The sequence below is a fragment of the Malassezia japonica genome, chromosome 2, assembly GCF_029542785.1.
Source record: "Malassezia japonica chromosome 2, complete sequence".
NCBI classification, from domain to species: Eukaryota; Fungi; Basidiomycota; class Malasseziomycetes; order Malasseziales; family Malasseziaceae; genus Malassezia; species Malassezia japonica.
In genome coordinates, this window is record NC_083371.1 from 54775 (window position 1) to 74754 (window position 19980).

General features: G+C 66.4%; 9 protein-coding genes across 9 annotated transcripts; 6 read left to right on the forward strand and 3 right to left on the reverse strand.

The window, feature by feature from the left end:
- Window positions 1–7: 7 nt before the first annotated feature.
- Window positions 8–1225, forward strand: MJAP1_001142 (uncharacterized protein; the record flags this gene model as incomplete). Its single annotated transcript, XM_060265108.1, has 4 exons — window positions 8–22; window positions 45–140; window positions 166–1000; window positions 1023–1225. The coding sequence occupies 4 exons, from the start codon at window positions 8–10 to the stop codon at window positions 1223–1225; spliced, it is 1149 nt and encodes a 382-aa protein (XP_060121091.1).
- A 209-nt stretch (window positions 1226–1434) lies between these two features.
- On the forward strand, window positions 1435–3645 carry MJAP1_001143 (uncharacterized protein; the record flags this gene model as incomplete). Its single annotated transcript, XM_060265109.1, has 2 exons — window positions 1435–3497; window positions 3582–3645. 2 exons carry the CDS (start codon window positions 1435–1437, stop codon window positions 3643–3645), a joined length of 2127 nt encoding a protein of 708 aa, XP_060121092.1.
- A 31-nt stretch (window positions 3646–3676) lies between these two features.
- On the forward strand, window positions 3677–8473 carry MJAP1_001144 (uncharacterized protein; the record flags this gene model as incomplete). Its single annotated transcript, XM_060265110.1, has 2 exons — window positions 3677–3832; window positions 3884–8473. The coding sequence occupies 2 exons, from the start codon at window positions 3677–3679 to the stop codon at window positions 8471–8473; spliced, it is 4746 nt and encodes a 1581-aa protein (XP_060121093.1).
- Window positions 8474–8479: 6 nt separating this feature from the next.
- Window positions 8480–10150, reverse strand: MJAP1_001145 (sphingolipid 8-(E)-desaturase; the record flags this gene model as incomplete). The annotated part of the gene is made up of 1 exon (XM_060265111.1): window positions 8480–10150. One exon carries the CDS (start codon window positions 10148–10150, stop codon window positions 8480–8482), a length of 1671 nt encoding a protein of 556 aa, XP_060121094.1.
- Window positions 10151–10204: 54 nt separating this feature from the next.
- On the forward strand, window positions 10205–11542 carry MJAP1_001146 (uncharacterized protein; the record flags this gene model as incomplete). The annotated part of the gene is made up of 5 exons (XM_060265112.1): window positions 10205–10330; window positions 10352–11175; window positions 11198–11270; window positions 11293–11434; window positions 11457–11542. The coding sequence occupies 5 exons, from the start codon at window positions 10205–10207 to the stop codon at window positions 11540–11542; spliced, it is 1251 nt and encodes a 416-aa protein (XP_060121095.1).
- Window positions 11543–11822: 280 nt separating this feature from the next.
- On the reverse strand, window positions 11823–13194 carry MJAP1_001147 (uncharacterized protein; the record flags this gene model as incomplete). The annotated part of the gene is made up of 2 exons (XM_060265113.1): window positions 11823–11849; window positions 11875–13194. The coding sequence occupies 2 exons, from the start codon at window positions 13192–13194 to the stop codon at window positions 11823–11825; spliced, it is 1347 nt and encodes a 448-aa protein (XP_060121096.1).
- A 31-nt stretch (window positions 13195–13225) lies between these two features.
- Window positions 13226–14165, forward strand: RAD14 (DNA repair protein rad14; the record flags this gene model as incomplete). The annotated part of the gene is made up of 2 exons (XM_060265114.1): window positions 13226–13313; window positions 13336–14165. 2 exons carry the CDS (start codon window positions 13226–13228, stop codon window positions 14163–14165), a joined length of 918 nt encoding a protein of 305 aa, XP_060121097.1.
- A 52-nt stretch (window positions 14166–14217) lies between these two features.
- Window positions 14218–16390, forward strand: SET2 ([histone H3]-lysine(4) N-trimethyltransferase; the record flags this gene model as incomplete). The annotated part of the gene is made up of 5 exons (XM_060265115.1): window positions 14218–14471; window positions 14494–14580; window positions 14603–14902; window positions 14925–16050; window positions 16073–16390. The coding sequence occupies 5 exons, from the start codon at window positions 14218–14220 to the stop codon at window positions 16388–16390; spliced, it is 2085 nt and encodes a 694-aa protein (XP_060121098.1).
- Window positions 16391–19888, reverse strand: MJAP1_001150 (uncharacterized protein; the record flags this gene model as incomplete). Its single annotated transcript, XM_060265116.1, has 1 exon — window positions 16391–19888. The coding sequence occupies one exon, from the start codon at window positions 19886–19888 to the stop codon at window positions 16391–16393; it is 3498 nt and encodes a 1165-aa protein (XP_060121099.1).
- Window positions 19889–19980: the final 92 nt, after the last annotated feature.

Below are 19980 nucleotides of genomic sequence, written 5' to 3' on the forward strand. Positions count from 1 at the left end.
TCTGACGATGGCCGACGTCGAGGTAGGTGGATTGGCTAACGCAGGCATTTGCAGCGCTGCTGCACGAGACCATTGCACAGAACAAGTTGTCTGGCTCGCGTGTCAAGGCAGTGACCGAAAGCGCGACGAATGCACTGGCTGTACGTTTTTTTTTTCCTCACGCAGGATCCCGCGGGCGTCGCCAAGGCCATGCTCCGCGCGCACATGCGCTCGGCGCCAAAGACGAAGTTAATCTCTCTGTACATCTTTGATGCGGTCGCAAGGCATGCGCAGGAAATTGCACGCCGCAACGGCGCGGGGTTCTCGGCGCGCAACCGCACCGCCGATCAGCTCGCGGCAGACGCGAGCGCGTTTTTGCGTGCTGCGCAGGAGCCCGCCGCGGAAGTAGGCATTGACTGCCTGCGCCATGCGCCGCCGGAGCAGCGCGAAAAGGTCTTGAAAGTGATTGATATTTGGGGTCGCGCCAATACGTTTTCGTCGAAAATCCTGCAGCGCATCCACGACTACGCCGATCGCGAGGGGCAGGGCAGCAAGTCGCCTCAGGTAGAACCGCTCGGCCCGCCGGGTCTCCCGGCGAATGTGCTTGCCATGCTCGGCGGCGCTGGGGCTGCACCGGCGGCCGGCGGCGCGGCTCCGGCGAGCGCAGCGGCGCCTGCAGCGCCTGCCGCCGCGTCCGTGTCCCCTGTGGCCCCAGCGGCCCCGGCGGGGCCTGCGGCAGCCGCGCAGCGCTCCGCGCGTGGTCCTCCCCCGGGCGGGTGGCCGCCGGGCGGTGGCAGCGCGCAGTCGCGTGGGCCGCCGCCGGGCGGATGGCCGCCGGGCGGCGGCAGCGCGCAGTCGCGGTCTGCGCCCGTGCAAGAGAAGCCCGTCACCGAGGACCTGCGTGCGTTTGACCAGTCCAAGTTTGATCCTACGAGGCCCGACGACTGGGCGCGTCTGTCGAAGCTATGGGAGAATACGTACAAGTACGAGCCGACGGGCCCCGAACTGATGATGGCGCTGAGTACGTATTACTACTAATCCAGTGTCTGGCATGCTCTCGAAAGAGTCCGACGCGCGGTGGGCCGGCATGCCGTCGATGGGCATGCCGTCGATGGGCATGATGCCCATGATGCCCGGCATGCCGGGCATGGCGACGCCTGGCATGCCGGTGCCCGGTGCGACGAGCCCCCCGCATGGCGCACGCTCCCCCCCTGCGACAGGCGACCCCCGCCGCGGCCGCAGCTAGCGGCTCGCCTCGTAGATACCCAATCCCCACGCGTAGCTGCATTCCTTGCATTCCGCCGCGGGCGGTGCGACACGTGACCAACGCGTCGCGCGGTGTGGAGGTTCCCCACTCGCTCTCGAGAGCGGCGTGCGCCGAGGCGGAGCATGGTGTCGCCCGTGCCTACACGGTCGCGGAGCCATACGACGGCGCCGCGGCCGCGATCGAGCTACATGCTGCTGTCGAACCTTGACCGGCGTACGTCGCTGTGTGCCGAGGACATGGGCCGCGTGCTGGCATGGCCCGACGCCGGAACCAACAGCGGGCGGGCACCGCCCCCCCGCAGCCAAGATACCCAGGTGCGGATGGACACACGGCGGCGCGTCGCGCTCGAGCTGTACGAGTCCGAGAAGACGTATGTACAAGGCCTCGCGACGATCGACCGCCTGTACTATGCGCCGCTCTACGATTGCATGGGACGCGACGATGCGATTGTGCCACGAAGCACGCTGAACCGCATCTTTTCCAACTTTGTTGATATCCTGCAGCTGAGCCGCGAGCTGCTCTTTCGCCTTGAAGAGCGCCTCGGTGACCCCCTTGCTGCGATGGGCACGTCGGCGCCGCAGGTCGCAGTCGCCGAATGGGATCCGTGGTCGGACGTGTTGGGCGACTTGCTCGTGCCGATCGCGCCCTTCTTCAAGATGTACACGCTGTTTATGAAGAACTTTGCGAGCGCCATGCAGGCGCTCGACGAGGAGCGCCGCAGCAACGACGCGTTTGATGCGTTCCTGAAGCGCGCCGAGGCGGCCGCATGCCGCGCCGGCGGCGGCGCCGAGCTCGGCCTGCAGGCGCAGATGCTCACGCTCGTGCAGCGCGTGCCGCGCTACCGCCTCCTGCTCCAGGAGCTGCTACGCAACACGCCGCCGTGGCACCCCGACCACGAGCCGCTACGCGAAACATTTCGTGTGGTGGACCACACGGCGCTGTTTATCAACGAGCATGTGCGCCAGCAGGAGCTCACGCTGATTGCGCTTGCGCTGCAGCGTATGCTCGTCGGCCTCGACGAGGCGCTGGTCGTGCCGGGCCGCCGCCTCCTGCGCCACGGCACGCTGCTCAAGACGCGGCGCAAGAATATCCAGCCTAGGCAGGTGTATCTCTTTTCCGACTGCATCCTGCTCGCGAGCGCGAGTGTGCTGGGCGACGCGCCGCCGGCGGCCCGGGACGATGCGCCGCGCGAGGAAATCGACTGGACAACCGCGCCGCTGTCGCTCCTCGGCGGCCCGTCGCTGTACCTCACGCACAAGCTGCCGCTCGCCGACTGCACGGTCGTCGGCTACGACGAGGCGGCCGCGCCGCCGACCGGCCTGCCTATCTCGACGAGCATGCCGGACCTTTCGGCGAGCGTCGGGCGCGCGCCGCTCCCGCTGCGGCACCGCTTTGACGTGCACTCGCCGCAGTGCTCGTTCTCTTTGTACGCCGCGACGTCCAGTGCCAAGAGCATGTGGATTGCCGCGATCCGCGAGGCGCAGGAGGAGCACATTGCCGCCATGCGCTCGCTCAAAAAGAGCGAGTCGCCGCCGGCGAACCGCCACTCGTCGTGCTCGTCGGGGAGCTCGGCGGCAAGCTCTGAGCCCGCGCTGAGCGTGAGCGGCTCGCCGCCGCACTCGCCCATGTCCCGCACGGCGCACGGCGTGGCGGCGCTCCTGTCGCCCCGCCGCGAGCGCGCTCTCCCTGCCTTGGAGCACTACCATGCTCCGGTATGGGTCCCGGATAGCTTCTCGGTGCGCTGCGCGCGCTGCGTCGAGCCGTTTACGCTGTGGCGCCGCAAGCACCACTGCCGCCTCTGTGGCCAGGTGTTCTGCGCCGCATGCTCTTCCTGCTACGTCCTCCTGCCGCCGGCCGTGAGCGGCGCTCCGGATACAAAAGCGCGGGCGTGCATGGCGTGCTACGCCTCGACGTTCCGCGCACAGCGCGCGCCGGCCACGCCACAGACACCCAAGCTGGAGTGCTCGCCGGCACTGCCGACCACGCCGACCGCGCGGCGGCCGTCGAGCCATGCGCTGCGCCCGGTGCTGCACGCGCTCACGCCGACGATGCCGCCGCCCGCGCTACCTGCCCCACGCACGGAGCCCAAGACACCCAAGGCACGGCCGAAACATGCACGACGCTGGTCGATCGTGTCTGTGCCGCTCGCCGACCAAACGGAGCACACGCCTCCCTTCCATGTCCATGCATCCACCTCTGGCACGCTCACGCTCGAGCTGCAAGAGCAACCGCCTACGACACCCACGCCGCGGTCCGCACCGACGATGCCAAGCCCTGTGGCACTCGGCGCACCGCTACTTCCTTGTACGACCCATCAAAACTCGCCCGTCTCTAGTTCGCATGCCGCACAGTGGCTCCAGTCGATGCTCAGCCCACCGACCCCGCTCCGTGCTCCGTAGATGTGGAGGTTACGTTTCTTGGCTCGACGCGATGGACAATGCGCGGCGCGCGGCGGGCGCTCCGCGCGTAGTCGCCACGTCGGACGACGAGGAGGCCGTGGGCGTCGTGAGTGAGGACGAGGTGCAGGCGAGCCGAAAGCGGCTGCACCGCTGGGGAACGCGCGCACGGAAACGGGGGAGAAGAGAGGTAGGAGAAGGGGTTGGGCTGGAGGGCGCTGGGCATCGGCCGGTGCCACAGGCGCCAGGCGCGTCGCAAGGGTCGCTGGACACGTCAAAGGTGCCTCAGGACGCGTCGCAGGCGTCGCAGGTGTCGCAAGTGGCGCACGCACCGGCCACACCAGCGCCTCGTCCACCGCCCGCGACGCCGCCTGCCCTTGACCCTTTGCCGGCCCTCTCTCCTGGCCCAACGCACTACCCATTGGAGCAACACACGTCACCACCGTCTGCATCGAATACCGCGCAGTCTACCGATACCCCGTCTACAGGACCATCGCGCCACGCGTCAAGCGGCCCGCTCCGTCCTACGCTTCCAGACACGCGTTCTCCTCCGCGCCGCAACCTGCGCCGGCGAAAGCTCGCACAGATCCGGCCGTACACGGTCGAAGCGCTCCAGTACCGCCGCGAGCTCTATCAAAACGACTGGCAAGATGCCGTCGTGTCGCAGCGGGAATGGCAGCGGCATGCACTGCTCCGTGCCGAACTCCCAGAGACGCAGTCCAGTGCACCGGACGTTGCGTCGGAGGGCGAGCGCGAACGGTCGCCATCGCTCACGGCCTCGCCACGCGTGCGACGCCCATCGCCTCGGCGGCGCCCGACACCTACGTCGTCGCCCGAGCCCGAAGCGCCGCCCCGACGCGTACCGCCCCGCTCGCCGTCGCCTGCATCGGAAGATAGCACCGATTACGAGCGCCGCTTCCGCGTATTGAAGCGCATGATGCCGGCACACATGGCGCGTGCGTGTATTGACGATCTACGCGCCATGCGCCATGGCCATGCCGCTCCGTCCGAAAGCGAAAGCTCCGAAGACGAGCGCCCGGCACCGTCCAACTCGCCTCTGCGCCCTGGCGAGTCGCGGCGTAGGCGGGGCGCACATATTGACGCACATGCACCTCTACTGAGCGACGTCGAGTCCAGTTCGGATGGCTCAGAAGAAGAGCGTGCGCCGAGCCCAGTCCTGGAAAATACGGATGTACGCTGGTGGTGCCGGTCGCCACGCGCACGGTCGCCGCCGGCGCACGAAGAAGATGCAGTGGACCGTATGCTGGCACGCACAAGCGGCGCACGCGGATTCGGGCAGCGCACTAACAAGAAAAAAGGCAGCGGCCGCGCCAAGAAAGCGTCAACCGAATGGCTCTGGGGCAATCCCAGTGGAAAAAAAGTACGGAGCGCACACGGCACGCCGAGAGCCGGCGCGCTAGGGACGCCTGGCGCACACGGCGCACGGCACGCACCGGAATGGGCGCCGCGGAATGGCTCGGCGCCGCGTCCGCCGAACACGCAGCAGCCATCAAGCACGCCTCGGCCGTCGAGTACGCAGCGGCCGTCGAGTGTCCCTCGTCTGGGTGCCGGACCGCCCGGCGCTCTGCCCGACAGCGGCGCAGCGAGCTCGGACGACGAGCGTACCTCTGTCTTTTTGCTTCCCGGCCAGCCCGACCGGTTCCTCGGCGTGCCGACAACGCGTGGGGACTTGCGTGCGTTTGCGCGCCTTCCGTACACGCCAGGAGCGACACGGAACCTGCCTGGCGACGACGAGATGCTCATGCGCGTGCCGCTCGACACGCTGAGCACCCGTCCCAAGAGTGTGCCGCGCCATGAGCTGACGGCGGCGCCAAGCAAAGGCGCGGTCCCTGCTACCCCCGCGCCTGCGCTCCCTGCCCTTCCGACTGCGTGGCAGCACGCGATCCTCGATACCCCCGAGCTGCAGACAGAGCTGCAAGATCTCTTATCGTTTGACCAGCTCGCCAATGTGTCGCTCGACTTTGGCCTGCATCCCCCGCCCCCAGGCGTCCGCTTTGCACCGCATACCAACCTGGCGAAAGGCAAGCTGCATGCGTTGCTGCGTGCGCGTGAGCGCGACGTGCGCCACGACGAGGCGCCGGTGTGCCACGTCTTTGGGCACACGCTGCGTGGATGGCTCGGCATGGCGGAGCTCGAGCAGGTCCTGCCTGCGCTTCTTGACCAAGCATGGGAGGCGATGGAAGAGGGCAGTATACGTCCCCTCCGTGACCTCCTCGCTTTCTTGGGCGAGTGGATCAGTTGGCAGAGCGCGCAGGCCGCGTCGATCGACCTTGTGGACCTCGATGGCCTTGCGCCCGACACGCCGAGTCCCGACCTGGCGTCGATGGCCGCGCGCCTCTTTGCACTCGTATATACCCTGCTGGAGCGAGCGCCGAGCGATGCGCGTGCACTACGTCTTGCGCTCCTCTGGTTCCGCGTGGAAGTCGTATGGCGTACACACAATGCCTGCGCAGCGTCTGACGTCGATGTGCTCGAAGCCGCGCAGCCCCTTGTCGTCCATCTCCTTGCCGACGGTGTGCACCGCTGCATGAGCAAGCTGCGAGACGAGACGGTGGACGACGACGCGGCCGAGCTATGGATTTCGCTCATGCACCTCTTGCACACGCTTGACACGCCTGACCGACCGCCTGCCTTTTACGACGTGCTCGAGGCGGCGCTCGACGACTGGCACGAAAGCGCGCCTGCGTCGCACATTGTATGGAGCGAGCGCGTGTGGTACGTGGTGCTGGCGATGCATAGCCTCGCCCACTTTGGCGCAGCGGCTGGCGTGGCACGGACGACGCCTGTCATGAGCCCCACCTGGACGCTTGTGCAGCGTGCGCTAGCGCTCCGCCTGCGCTTTAGTGCCCCCGTCGAGTGTGCGGCGCCCCGCGCGCTGCTGCGCCGCCGTGACGCGTACATCCGCATCGTCGTATGCCGCTGCCTCTTGCTGCACGAGCAGTATGACTTTTCGCTCGTGGATGCAGAGAGCGTACTCGGCCGCCTCTTTGACGTGTTTGATCAGCACCGCCTTGCGGATCTGCCGAGCGAGTCGGACCACGACTTTGCGCCGTTCCTGCGCCGCTACGATATCGGGCGCCTGTTGCATGGGCCCCCGGATGCCAATGCGTACCACGTCTTCTTGCAGCTTCTCGGACGCGCCGGCGCGGCGCTCGCCGAGCGCGACGCACTCCAAGGGACACACCGAGCCGCGCGCCTATTCTCACGCATGACGCCTGTGCGTGTCATGCCGTTCACCGAGGCGAATGTGCCGATGTCGGCAGAGCGTGCGATGCTCTTTAATCACTACTCGATCGTGATGCTCTTCCTCTACTTTGTCCCGAGCTCGGCGGTCCAGCGTCTGCGGCAGATCCGCAGCTTCCTTGCGTTTGCCGGCGCGGACAAAGTGAGCCAAGTGACGTGCGTCCGCGCGATGGTGTACTGCGGCACGCTCTTTCGGCACCATGGCCTTGGTCTCGCGCCGGTGGTTGCGTGGTTCGTCGACGTATGCCGTGCTGCAGCGGCAGAAGTGCGCGCCGCGCCGCTCGTCGATGCCCCCTTTGCCGAGCGTCGGCAGGCACATGCTCAAAAAGAGGCGGCACGCATTCTTCTCGGTGTCGTGCGTGGTGTACAGCATGTCGTGCAGCATGCGTCGCTGGCCAAGCAGGCACCGGTCTACCCACCCCCCGAGCTGCTGCACGCCGCGTGGACCGACGAACTGCTGCAGACCATTGCCGATCCGTCCATCGAGGCCGAGGTCGTGCAAGGCATCCGCCTCTTTGTGCAGCAGCGTGCCGACGTACGCCCGAAAGAGGACGACGAGTTCGACGACGCCTTCCTGACCGACCCCGCGCTGGCAGCGCTGCTCGGCGAAGAAGCACCGCCGCCGCCGCCTGCATGGGACGCAAGTCGCGACCGCCTTGTGGCGGATGCACTGCATGCGCGCATTTCGCCCGCTCTCTTTGCGCGGCTTGCGCATGCGCCGAGCGAGCGCGAGGTTGGCGGGAGCACGCCGCATGCCCAGGTCGAGGCGCTGGTCGCGCACGCCGAGGCGGACGAGCGCCGTGCGAAGCTCGTCGAGTGCTGGGCGGCGTGTGCACAGGTCCTTGTGCAGAACGAGCTGCGGTCGTGGCACAGCTATCTGACGCTCGGCGCCGAGTCGTGGCGTCGGATTAGCGACGGCGTGCTGAAGCGTGACATTGCGCTGCAATTTGCCGTATGTATGGCGCGTCTCGATCCCCGCGCATTCCGGGAAGAAGCGTACGAAATCGTCGGCATTTGGTTCCAGAGCATTGCGGCGCCCGCAGTAACACTGCAGCCGGTGCTCACTGCGCTGATTGTCGAGAGCGGCGGGCTGGGTCTCTTTCGTGGCGTTGGCGCCATTTGGCGGGGCGTCGAGGATTCGCAGCCGAGTCCGTCGCACCCGAGCGCCGCGCCCCCGCCCAGTGCGACGCCGCATCTGGGCGCGCCCCCGCCCAGTGCGACGCCGCATCTGGGCGCGCCCCCGCCCAGTGCGACGCCGCATCTGGGCACGCCCTTGTCGCTCTCGACGCCATTACCCCCCCTGCCGCCCAAGACGTTTGCGATGCGCCGTGCGGCGCTGCTGCGCTGCGTCCTGCACAACCTCAACACGTCGCTGGGCCCAGTGATCTCGGCGGGCTATGCGATCCAGTGCGTCTCGGCGCTGCTCTCGTCGATGCGCGCGTACGCCAGCACTGATACCAAGCCGTATCTACGCACGCTCCTCCCCCACCTCCACGGACTTTCTGCAGTGCTGCAGCGCGGTATTGCAACCGAGCTGCATGCGACGTCGGTTGTATGTAACGAGTAGTGTAATCTATCCGTGCAGCTCTCCGCGGGCCTGCGCGTTGGCAACACATAAGAGAAACTGCACCTGGTCCGCGACCTCCTTCATGCGGCTGAGCACCTTGCCGTTGCCCGGTGCAAAGGACATCTCCTCGTACGTCAGCCCCTGTGCCTTACAGAACGGCTCGACGAAGCGGTCGCGCGTCTCGCGCAGGTTGTGGCGGGGCATACGGGGGAAGAGGTGGTGCGTCACCTGCATATGGAGACCGCCGTGGACAAAGTCGAGGTACGGCGGGCACTGCACGTCCATTGTCGTGCGGATTTGGCGCGAGGCAAAGCACTCCTGCGGCCCCAGGTCGCGCGTGTCCTGCGCAAAGTGCGAAAGAACGATCTGCACATGCACCGGCGAGGCAAAGATGTGCGAAATGAGCAGGTAGGCGACGCCCATCTGCCACGACGGCAGCGAGCCGATCACCAGGCCGCCGAACCAGTACCAGAACACGGCGAGCCCAGTCGCCTCGTACCAGAACCACTTGTCGCGGCGCGCGCGCAGGAGCAAAAAGCTGTAGGACAGCGCGTACAGGTTGAAGCGCGCGAGCGACATTATAATAAAGTACAGCCGGTGCTGCATGCGCAGCAGGACCTTGGCAAACGCGTCAAAGTACATCACGCGGCGGTAGTATGACGACCAGAGGCCGACCGTCTGCTTGCCGCCTTTCTCGGGCTCGTTCACAAAGCGCGGCGAAATGGCAAAGATCGGCATGTGCTGGATATCGGGGTCGTGCTCGGGATGGTTCGTCACGAGGTGGTGCACATCGTGGTTGTCGCACCACCACACGAGCGAGAGGCCGCCGAGGTACGACGCGACCGTCACGCCGAGCCAGCGGTCAAAGCTGTAGTCGTGCGTGACGCCGGTATGGCCCGAGTCATGCGCAAGGAACGTGAGCTGCTGCCACATCAGCCCGAGGAAGGCGGCCGAGATGCAGTACAGCGCCGACTGCGGCCATCCCTCCTGGCCTTTCGCTGCCTGGTAGCAGACATAAGCAAGGGCGCCGAGGCCGGCGTAGCGCACGCCCTCGCGTAGGTAGTGGTGGGGACGCAGCTTGTACAGACCCGCATCCTTGATCTGCGCGTGCATCTTTTCAAAGGCGGCCGAGATGCGCGCCTCTTTTAAGGACGAAAGCTCGCTCGCCGGCGGCTCGAGCATCTCGACCGGGAGCGGAAACGAGGCGATGCGCGGCGCACCCTCCTTGGACGCGTCCGATGCACTCCACGCAGCGAGCTGTGCGTCGGGGTGGTCGAGCTTCCCGTTGCGGTAGCCGAGCTGGATGGGCGGCATCAGCGGGCGGTACACCCGTCCCTTTGCCACATCGGTCGCGTCCTCTTCGGCGAGCTGTGCAATGGCAAAGCGGCGCATGTGCTGAGTGATCGTCTCGTGTGAGTGGTACACCTCGATCTCGTCCTTCGCGTCGCGGCCCACAAAGTGCAGGATCGCGAGGTCGCCGCCTGGATGTTGGTGGATCCAGTTGTCGAGTTTGTACACAAGGCGGCGGTGCAGCACGAGCACCTCGCCTTGGGCGATACGCTGTGCAATCTGTGCACGCGTTATGACGGTCTTGGGCAGCGGCGTTGCCTGCGTCGGATCGACCGGCGCAGGCGCCGTGCTGCGCGCAGCAGGTGCCGGGCTCGCAACGCTGGCCATGGTGTGTTGCTGACCAATCCACCGCTCCACTTCCACGTGCAACGCACGGTGACCATGGACGGGCAGCATGCGGTGTTGGCCGCGGGCGTGCCGGTGTACGCCCTAGGCTTTGTAGACAATACGCATCTCTTCTATGTAGGCGGCGGCGGCGCGGGCCGCAGCGGCGTCGCGAACGGGATTGTACGTTGACGCGCTCACCAGAAATCTGCCGAGCTGCAGCTCAGCGACGGGGCTTCGCTGCGTGCGGCGGGCGACCTGAAGCTCAGTGCGTCCGAGGACGCACCGATGTGCGTCGCGGTGCATCCACAGGACGGGTCGCTCGTGTGCGGCGTGAACGAGGAGCCGGCGCGTGTCGCGCAAGGCGAAAATGCGCACGTCCGTGTGTTTGGCTACACGACGACCACGGCGCCGGCGGCGCGCGCGGATGCGGCCGCGGGGCGCGCGGAGCTCTCGGTGACGATTACGCCGCGTGCCGCGGTGCCGTCGCTCGGCATCACCGACCCGGAGCACTACCAAAAGACGGCGACCTTTTCGCCGGACGGCTCGCTCCTGGCGCTCGCAAGCTCGGACGGAAAGGTGCAGCTGCACCGCTACCCTAGCCTCGAGCCGGTGTGGACGAGCGCCACGAGCGCCGTGCCGGGCGGCAAGGAGGTGTACGACACCGACTTTTCGCACGACGGAACGCAGCTCGCGATCACGACGGCCGCCCAGATCATCGTCCTCTCGACGGCGCCCAAGACGACCGAGGAGGGCGGTGTGCTCACCTATACGCCGCGTGTCTTGCAGACGATCGAGAGCGCGAATATCGGGTCTGCCCAGCGGGGCTCCTTCCGCATGGCCCAGTTTGGGCGCAGCACGGGGCTCAGCGTCGGTACGCGCGACCGCCTCTTTGCGCTGGTGAACACGACGCCGGCGCCGGGGAGCAAGACGCGTGCGTGCTACGTCGCGGCATGGGACGCAGATGCATGGAAGATGCTGGGCGCACGCAAAGTGTCGAACCGCCCTGGCACGGTCCTTGCTGTGAGGTACGTGGCTGGGCTAATGCAGCAACAATGGGCGCCTCTTGGCCGTCGGCACATCGGATCTCAGCCTGTCGGTGCTCCAGGCACGCACGCTCCAGGTACGTTTCCTGGCTCACGCAGCCTCTTTTGCGGGAGGAGAACGTGCACGACTTTCCCCCGACGTGCGTCGCATTTGCGCCCAACTCGCGTGCGCTCGTGAGTGGCAGCGCAGACTCGACGGTGCGCGTGCGCGTGCTGCCGTCGGGTATGGTGCCGAAGCTGAGTACGTGCCTATGCTCACGCAGCGCTCTCCGACGAGCTTCTTTTTGTCCTCTTTTTCGTGCTTTCCGTTATTTTCGCGGTGCTCATTTGGAAGATCCAGGGCCACTAGCTATAGAACCAGTCGCGCAGGAGACGACGCTCGTAGTGTGCATCCGCGGTCCGGTCGAGTTCATCAATGTCGGCGTCCGAGTCAGCGTCGACATCAGAGAGCGCGTCGTCCGAGCCAAGGTCCGAGTCAAGCGCGTCGTGCGGCTCGGAGTCCTCGGTGTTTTCTTGGACGTATTCATAGGGGCATAAGGGCGCAAGTGTGCCGATGCGCCACCCCTCCGTCAGAGTGGGTATCGTGGGGGCAACGAGCGGCACGGGCGATAGCCGATCGGAGGTATCGGTCACGACGGATGCTGGTCCTTGGTGCGCTTCGGCCTGCGTTTCGCCCGGGACCTGGTCTGCATCCTCCATCGCAACATTGTCGCGATCCTCGGGCGTGTGCCCTATCTCGCGGGGCGCTTGTCTCTCATGGGCATCTTCACAGAGTTGCTCTGCGGTCGGCGCCTCTCGATAGTGTGCCTCGGCGTCATCCGCTCGGCGCTCTGCCACACTCGCGTCCAGTTGCTCGTGGTGCACGTCCTCGTCTTCCTTGTCCGACTCATCGTCGTCCAGCACCTCGGGATGGACAATATTCCTGCCCATTTTCTGCGCATCTTCCCTCCATGCCACAGGGGGGTCTGCACACGCGCGCGCAACGGCCATCGAGTGCAAGAGGCCCGCATCGAGTGTCGGGCGTTCATCGTCGTGATGCGTCGCATACACGGGGTATCCAAGCCGGGCGACACACGCCCACACATGCTGTTCATCAATCGCACCTGGCCGCAGCGTGCGCTCGCCAACAATAGTCAGCTCATAGAGGGTATGGTACAGAAAAGCCTCGATGTGCCGTGCGAGTGCGCGCGCCATGTCCATGCCAAGGTACGACGTACGTCGTGTTCTTGCCATGCGCAATGCAAGCGCAGGCACGTCAAGCCATGCAGGCACACTCGGATCCGCCTCGAGCCACTGCACCTTTCCATTCTTGAGCAGGACCTCAGGGGTTATGGACGAGGTCGGCTGCGAAAAGGTAAGGAGGCGTGCCTCTAAAAGATCATTCACGAGCCCAGCCACATGCTCGGGCGTTTTGAGGATAGGCACGCGCTGCACATGTGCGTATGCGCGGTATGCTTCGGTAGGCTCAAGCGTCGGAGGCCACGACGGGCGGCTCGGCAGGACGAGCATCCGTGAAAGAGCCGTCCATATCCCTTCGGCCTTTTCGCATCGCAAAAAGTCGGCGGCTGCCGATGCATGTGCTGGCCCAGCCTGTGCACTGGCAATGCGGTCCGCGCCCCGCACGAGCGCCGCAGCGCACTGCTCTTCCTGTGCGAGCCATAAAGTGGACATCTCGCGCGCTGCAGGCGCCTGCGTCAGGCGGGCCTTGTACGTCCGCCGCCGCCCGACTCGCTTCTCAAGCCCCTCGACACGCCGCACTTGCCGATCAAAGCGGCGGATCGCACGCGCGACCTCCTCGACCGGCCTGCCGATATCCGCCGCGATCGCATCCGGGCGCCATCGCGAATGGCGTGCGAGTGCGTGAAAGAAATGCGCGCGCTCCGCGTTGCTCCACGCCGACCACCAGCTCCAGTCGTCGGTCGCCGGGCACGGCGTTTCGTGCGTGCGCCGCCGTGCACTCCGCGCGAGGAGCACCGCGTAGCAACGCACGGAGCGCTCCATCGAGGAAATGTGGAGGTGTGCCTACGCCGCCATGGCGGACTCGGAGGACGCCACAGGCGCGCCGCGCGCGAAGCGCACCGCCGAAGAGGCCGAGATTGTCGAGGCGAACCGCGCGAAAGGTACGTACTCTGTCTAATGTAGCGCGGCAGAGCCTCCGCCGCATGGCGTCGCACCAGGCGAGCACGACGGCCCCTGCCTCGATCCGCGATGCACGCGCCGCGACCAAAGAGGCGCCGATACCCCAGGCCCAGGCGCTGCCCCGCGACAAGGCCCTTGGCGACTATATCGAGTTTGACTTGACGCGCCTACGCAACTCCAAGGGTGGTTTCCTGGTGGAAGATGAGGCGGAAGACCCCGTGGTCGCGCTCGAAAACCTGCGCAAGGAGCAGGAGCGTGAGAAGCAGCGGCTGCGCGACCAGATGGAGCCTGGTATCAGTCTCGACCCTACGACGCGCCCCGTGTGCGAGGTGTGCCAGTCGCCGGACGTGATGTACGAGCCCTTTCTGCGTGTCTTTAACGTGCGCGTGTGCCGCTCGTGCGAGCGCACACACCCCGAGCAGTACTCTCTCCTGACCAAGACAGAGGCAAAAGAGGACTACCTGCTGACCGACGCCGAGCTCGCGGACGGCGAGCTGCTCCCCCACCTCCTAAAAAAAAATCCTCATAAATCGACCTACAGCAACATGATGCTCTTCCTACGCAAGCAAGTCGAGGCCTATGCCTTCTCCGACGTAAAGTGGGGCAGTGCCGAGGCGCTCGACCGCGAGTACGCGCGGCGGCAGGCGGACAAGTCGCAGAAGCGCGTGCGAAAATTTGAGCAGGGCCTTGCGCGCCTGCGCCGCCGCACGATCCGTGACAATATCTGGCAGGAACGGCGCGATGCGGAGCATATCCACGACTGGGAGTCGCTCCCCGGCAGCCTGCAGTTGTGCCGCAGCTGTGGGCAGCGCGTCGAGGTCGAGGAGCTGTAGATTAGTCAGCAATAGCCTTGCTTCCATGGACGACGGCGCGTCTCGAGGTGCGATGCCGCAGCTGGTGAGCGACCTGCCGGTCGTGAACGATGCGGCGCTCGCGACATTCGAGGAGCTGGGTTCATGTATTTACCAGACGAGCCGCATGGGGCGTACGCGCGGCCAGGATGACCCGTCGTGCGAGTGCACACTCAAGCGCGGCGCTGCCTATGCATGCACGGAGGAGAGCGGGTGTATCAACCGCCTGACGCAGGTCGAGTGTATGGCCGACGTGTGCGAGTGTGGCAAGCACTGCAAGAACCAGCGGTACGTGCTCCGGCTGACGCAGCTTCCAAAAGCGCGAATATTCCCCAGTGGACATTGTCCTGACGCCAAACAAGGGCTACGGCCTGCGGGCTGCGGCCGACATCACCTCGTACGTCGCGGATCTCACACAGGGACGCGTTTGTGTACGAGTACATGGGCGAGGTGATCAACCACGATACCTTTATGCGGCGCATGCAGCAGTACAAAGACGAGCGCATCGAGCACTTTTACTTTATGATGCTCCAGCGCGACGAGTACATTGATGCGACGAAGCGCGGCGCACGCTCGCGCTTCATCAACCACAGCTGCAACCCGAACTGCTATGTGAGCAAGTGGCACGTCGGGCGCCATGTGCGTATGGGCATCTTTGCCAAGCGCGATATCCTGGCCGGCGAAGAACTCACCTTTAATTACAACGTCGACCGCTACGGGTAGGTTGTCTTGCTTACGCAGAAACGATGCGCAGCCATGCTACTGTGGCGAAGCCAACTGTGTCGGCACGCTGGGCGGGCGCACACAGACGGATGTCGTCACCATGAGCGACCTGTACATTGACGCGCTCGGTATCGCCGAAGAGGTCAAGGCGCTGCGCGCGACGCTCCCGAGGGGCAAGCGCAGCAAGATCCTGGACGAAGACTTCCACGCGACCCTCTCACCGATGCACGAGGAGGAGAGCGCGCGGGTCATCACGGCGATGCGCCAGGCGACCTCGTCGAAGCACATTCTGGAGAAGCTGCTTCAGCGTGTGGCCATGACCGACGAGGTGAGCGTGCACAAGGCGTGTGTCAAGCTGCACGGTTTTGTCGTTCTTGCCGGTGTCCTCGAAGAGTGGTCGGATGACGAGGGGGTCGTTAGCCTTAGCCTGCAGTGCCTCGCCAAGTGGCCGCTCCTTGCCCGCGACAAGGTCGTCGACTCGGGCATCGACGCGCAGGTCCGCCGCATTGCCGACGGCGAGGGAGCGACCAAATCGCTCGCAACGTCGCTCCTCGACGCGTGGGAGCGCCTCGAAACGACATTCCGCATCGCACGCCGCGCCCAGGACGCGGAGGACGCGGCAAACGGCGCAGAAGGCTCCGCATCGTGGGCCGCGCGGCGGCGTGCCGAGGCTGAGGCGGCGCACCGCGCAGCCCACGCACCGGACACGGTGTCGTCGAACCTGCGTGCATTGTTATCGTACCGCGACGGCGACGAGACGCCGTCTTCTGCCGCGACGCCCAAGCCCCCGCCCAAGGTGGAAGCGGCGCCGGCACCGGCGCCTGTCCCCTCGATCTCGATTGACGATATCATCCGCCGCGCGAACGAAGAGAACGAGGCGCAGCAGCGCAAGGCGGCCGAGGAGGCGGCTGCCGCCGCCGCTGCCGCCGAGGCCGCCGCTGCTGCCAAGGAGCAGGCGGCCAAGCGGCGCCGGGAAAAAGACCCGAGCGAGAAGCGCATGGAAAAGAAGCCGAAAAAGGCCGAGCCCGACCTCGGTGCGCTAGAGAAGCAGCTCGCGAAGCTGGTCGGTGCCTTGGTCGTCAAGCAGCTGTCCAAGGTCAAGCAGGACCTTGACCGCGAAAAGTTTAAGCGGCACGCGAAAGAGGTACGTCGCTCCACTCACCCAGTTGACGCGCATTCTCGTCAGCAAGGAGAAGCGCAACCCCAAGTCGTGGCCGCCACGCGACGAGCTCAAGGAGCTCAGCGAGGAAAAGCGGCGAAAGATGAAGATTTTTGCGCACGGGTACATCAAAAAGCTGCTCCAACGCAAGCGGCAAGGCAGCGAGGGGGCAGACTCGACAGAGGGCACCGACGCGATGGACGCGTCGTTTGCAGACACCTCGATGGACGCATCGCTCGCCGACGTGTCGATGGACGTCGGCGACACGACCGTCGCCGACGTCTTTGACGAGTCCGAAGACGAGGGCACGGAGGCCACTACATAGCTATTGTACACAGAGCACGCCGCGTGCTTGCAAGAGTTGCGGCCGCACCGCGCGGCACAGGGCAAGACACGCTTTCTGCTCCTCCTTTGCGTGCATGCGTGCGGCCAGCGCCGGCGCCACGTTCTGGGGGGACGGGGGCTGCGAGGTGAGGATCTGCTGCACGAGGCCCTGCACGCCCTCGCCCAGCACGGCGCGGTGCGCGTCCGAGAGCGGCACCGAGGCGCAGCCGACCTCGAGCGCGTGCACGTACGACGACTGGCCGCCGAGCCACTCGGCGTGGACGCGCGCAAGGGTAATCGAGCGCAGCATCAGCACCAGCGACGAGAGGAGGGGGAGGTGTAGGGGGCGCAAAAAGAGCGCGCGCACCAAGTCCCATGCCAGTCGGTCGACGCTCTGCTGCACCTGCGGCGCACTGATCGTGTTCGGCGGCACAGCAGGCAGGCGGGCACACAAGAGGCCGACGGCGGGCGCAAGCGCAGTGACCTGCACATCGATGGTGGTGTCCGCCGTGCCCGCAAGCAGCGCAGCGGTACGCAGAACGACTTCCAGGGGATTGGCGCTCGGCACGGCCAGCGGCGCGGTGCGCATCCCCGAGGCGAGCAGGACGAGTGGCGACGGCGTATCGCTCGGCGTGCCGTCCGCGCTGCCGAGCAGCACGGCACTCGTCTTGAGCAAGAGTGCCACGGTGCACTCCGCAAGCGCCTCGCGCACCGGGACAATGGCGAGCGTTTCGAGCGAGAGGAACGACATGGCTGCGGCGAACGACGCGGCCGATACGGCCGCAGGATCGCTCGTGCGCACGCCGCCCGCATCGCACAGCGGCGCAAGGTCGGTCGGCGCACAGACCTGCGCCAGCGCGCAGATCGTGCCGAGGTACAGCACCCACACCTCTTCTGCGTCCGCGTCGCCGAGTGTAGGGCGCACAGTCGCGAGGAGCGCATGCACGCTGTGCGCCACTGGGCCGTGATCCACCTCGAGCTCTTCCAGCGCACAGAGCACCGCACGGACGGCCTGCAACGCCGCACACAGCACGTCGGGGTGTGCCGTCAGCGCCTGAGCGATCTCGACGACTGCAGGGAGCTGCGCAATGAGCTGCTCGTGCACGGCGCGCGACGTGTGCGGATCGGCGCAGCCGGCGAGCACTTCCACCAGACGCAGCGCTGAGTGCACCGACGCGGCAAGCTGCGGCGCAGTGCTTGCGCGCACCGCCGAGGCCATCCGTGCTTGGACGGCCTCGAGGACAAGGGGGTAGTACACTGCGCGCGCGTCGCTCGCCGACACCGGCCCATCGCGCGCGGTGTCGAGGCACCGCACAAACGCGCGCAAGAGTGGGGCGTGCGCGGCGTCCGGCAGGCTCTCGAGCGAGGTGAGCGCGTCGCGCACAAGGCCCTGCATCGCGTCGCGCGCAAGGAGCACCGACATGGCGCCGGGCGTGTGTGCAAACGATTCGAGAAGCGCAGCGGCAGCAATGAGCACGTCCGCGTCCGAGCGCCACACGTCGAGCGCGGTACGCACCTCGCCCAGGAGCGTATCAAGGACATGCTCGCCGCTCGCGCCCGTCAGCGGTGCGCCGACGCGCGCACTGTCCGTACGCAGCAGGTACGTCGGCACCCAGCGCGCCGTCATTACGAGGAGCGATGCAACGACCTGCGGACTAGCGGCGTGCGCATCGTTCGGGCCGTGGGGCAGCAGGGCCGGCAGCAGGACGAGGCTCATGGCGTGCAGCAGTGCCAGGAGTGCGTCCTGCGTCGCAGTGTCCGAGTGCACCGCGGCGTCGGGCAGGCTCACGGTCTCGGCGGCGGGTGCATCCGCGACGAGGTGGCCCGTGAGCATCGCAAGCCAGTGCAGCTGCTCCCACGTCGCGTCCGACGGGCCGGCGGAGAGCGACGCTTGGAGGGCCACTTGTGCTGCGGCGAGAGCGCCCACCGCGTCGCCGAGGCACGTACGCCCAAGCGCCGCGTACAGCGTGAGCTGCTCGTCGTACGCCTCGGCGTCGCTCGCCTGCTCCTCGCGCATCTCGCTGTCGTTAGCCGCTGCGGCCTGGGCGGCGTGCAGGCGGCCGGCCTGGTAGGCCAAGACGACGTGGTCGCGCACATGCGAGTGGACCGCCTCGAGCACCGGCGGCGCGTCGGGCGACTCGAGCGCACAGAGCAGTGCGCGCCACAAGGCAAGCACTTCTGTCACGGCCGCATCCGCCTCGGCGAGGCTCTCTTCGTCGGCGCATGACGGCGCAAGGTAGAGTGCCGCATGGAAGCTCGCCTGTGTGAGGTGGGCAAGCGCATGCAGCAGGCCCTCGACCTCGCTCGCACCGGCGGCAAGGATCACACGGCCGCTGTGGCCCGACACGAGACCTTGGTAGATCTGTGCGAGAATGCGGAGCACGTCGAGCTCGGTCGTAAGCACGGACGACTGCGCGACGCGCGTAGCCGTCTCGTCGACATAGGTTCCGAGGGCCTTGGCGAACGCGAGGCGCTGTGCGCTCCATTTGCCCTCGTTCTCTGCCGGGGCATAGGCAGCGACATGCTGCAACGCGCCACGGAGTGCATGCGCGGCGTTGCGTGCAGCAAGCGCCTTATCGGGCATCGCATCAGCAGCGCTCCCCGCTGCGCGTGCAGCCGAGCCTAGCAGGCCAGGGAGGTCGGGCGACAAGAGGATGTCGGCCACGCCGCTCGGCACGCCCTCCGACTCGCACCCTGGGCGCTGCACGGCTTCGAGGAGCTGTGCAGGCGCATATTGCTGTGCGGCCGCCGGCAGCAGGGGAATCGCGTTCCAGTCCCACTCAAGGAGCGCGCTTGTCGCGAGCGCGGCCGGGAGCAGCAACGCAATGTCGTCTTGGCTGGCATAGAGCGTCTGGAGTGTCGCCGGAAGCAACACCGGCATGCCGTGCACCTGGACGACTGCGTGTGCCCAAACGTGCTCGTCCGTGCTCAGTCCCACTTGGACGCCGTCGGCATCGACGCCAGGGAGCGCCGACACGTCCATCTCCTGCGCGATGGCCAGAGCGAGCTGCAGTCCGACTGCCTTGTGCTCGGACTGGATGAGCGAGGTGGCGTGCTGAACCAGGGCCACGATCGGCGCCGGATCCAGTGCCGCAATGTGCCCCCCCGCGCGCTTCGCCAGCAAGACGATCGCGCGCATCTGGCGCGAGGCGACGTACGCCGGCGCGTCTCTGCGCACGGTCGCTGCCTGGAGCAGCCAGTCGCTGAGAGACACGAGCGAGCGCACCTCGCGCTTCTCGTCGCTCACGTCGAGCCGCCCCAGCTGGCTGAGCAGTGCGCCGAGGACGTGAAAGTGCACGGATGCATCGTCCGTGCAGCCAAGAAGAAAGGCGGATTCGTCTACGAGATCCGGGCTGTGCGCAAATTGCAGTAGCGCTGCACCTGCCGCGTCGCGCTCCGCTGCGTTCACCGACGCGAGGGACCTGCATGCCCCCTCTACGCCATGGCGCACCTGCTCCTTCGCCGGGCTTGGCTGCACCAGCTGCGTCAACGCGCTCATCGGAGAAAAGGACCCTGGGTCGCCGATCAAAGGATGACTAAGTAAAATGACGTCAGTGGTGAACGGACCGAGCGCCCTTGGCCCGTCTGTGC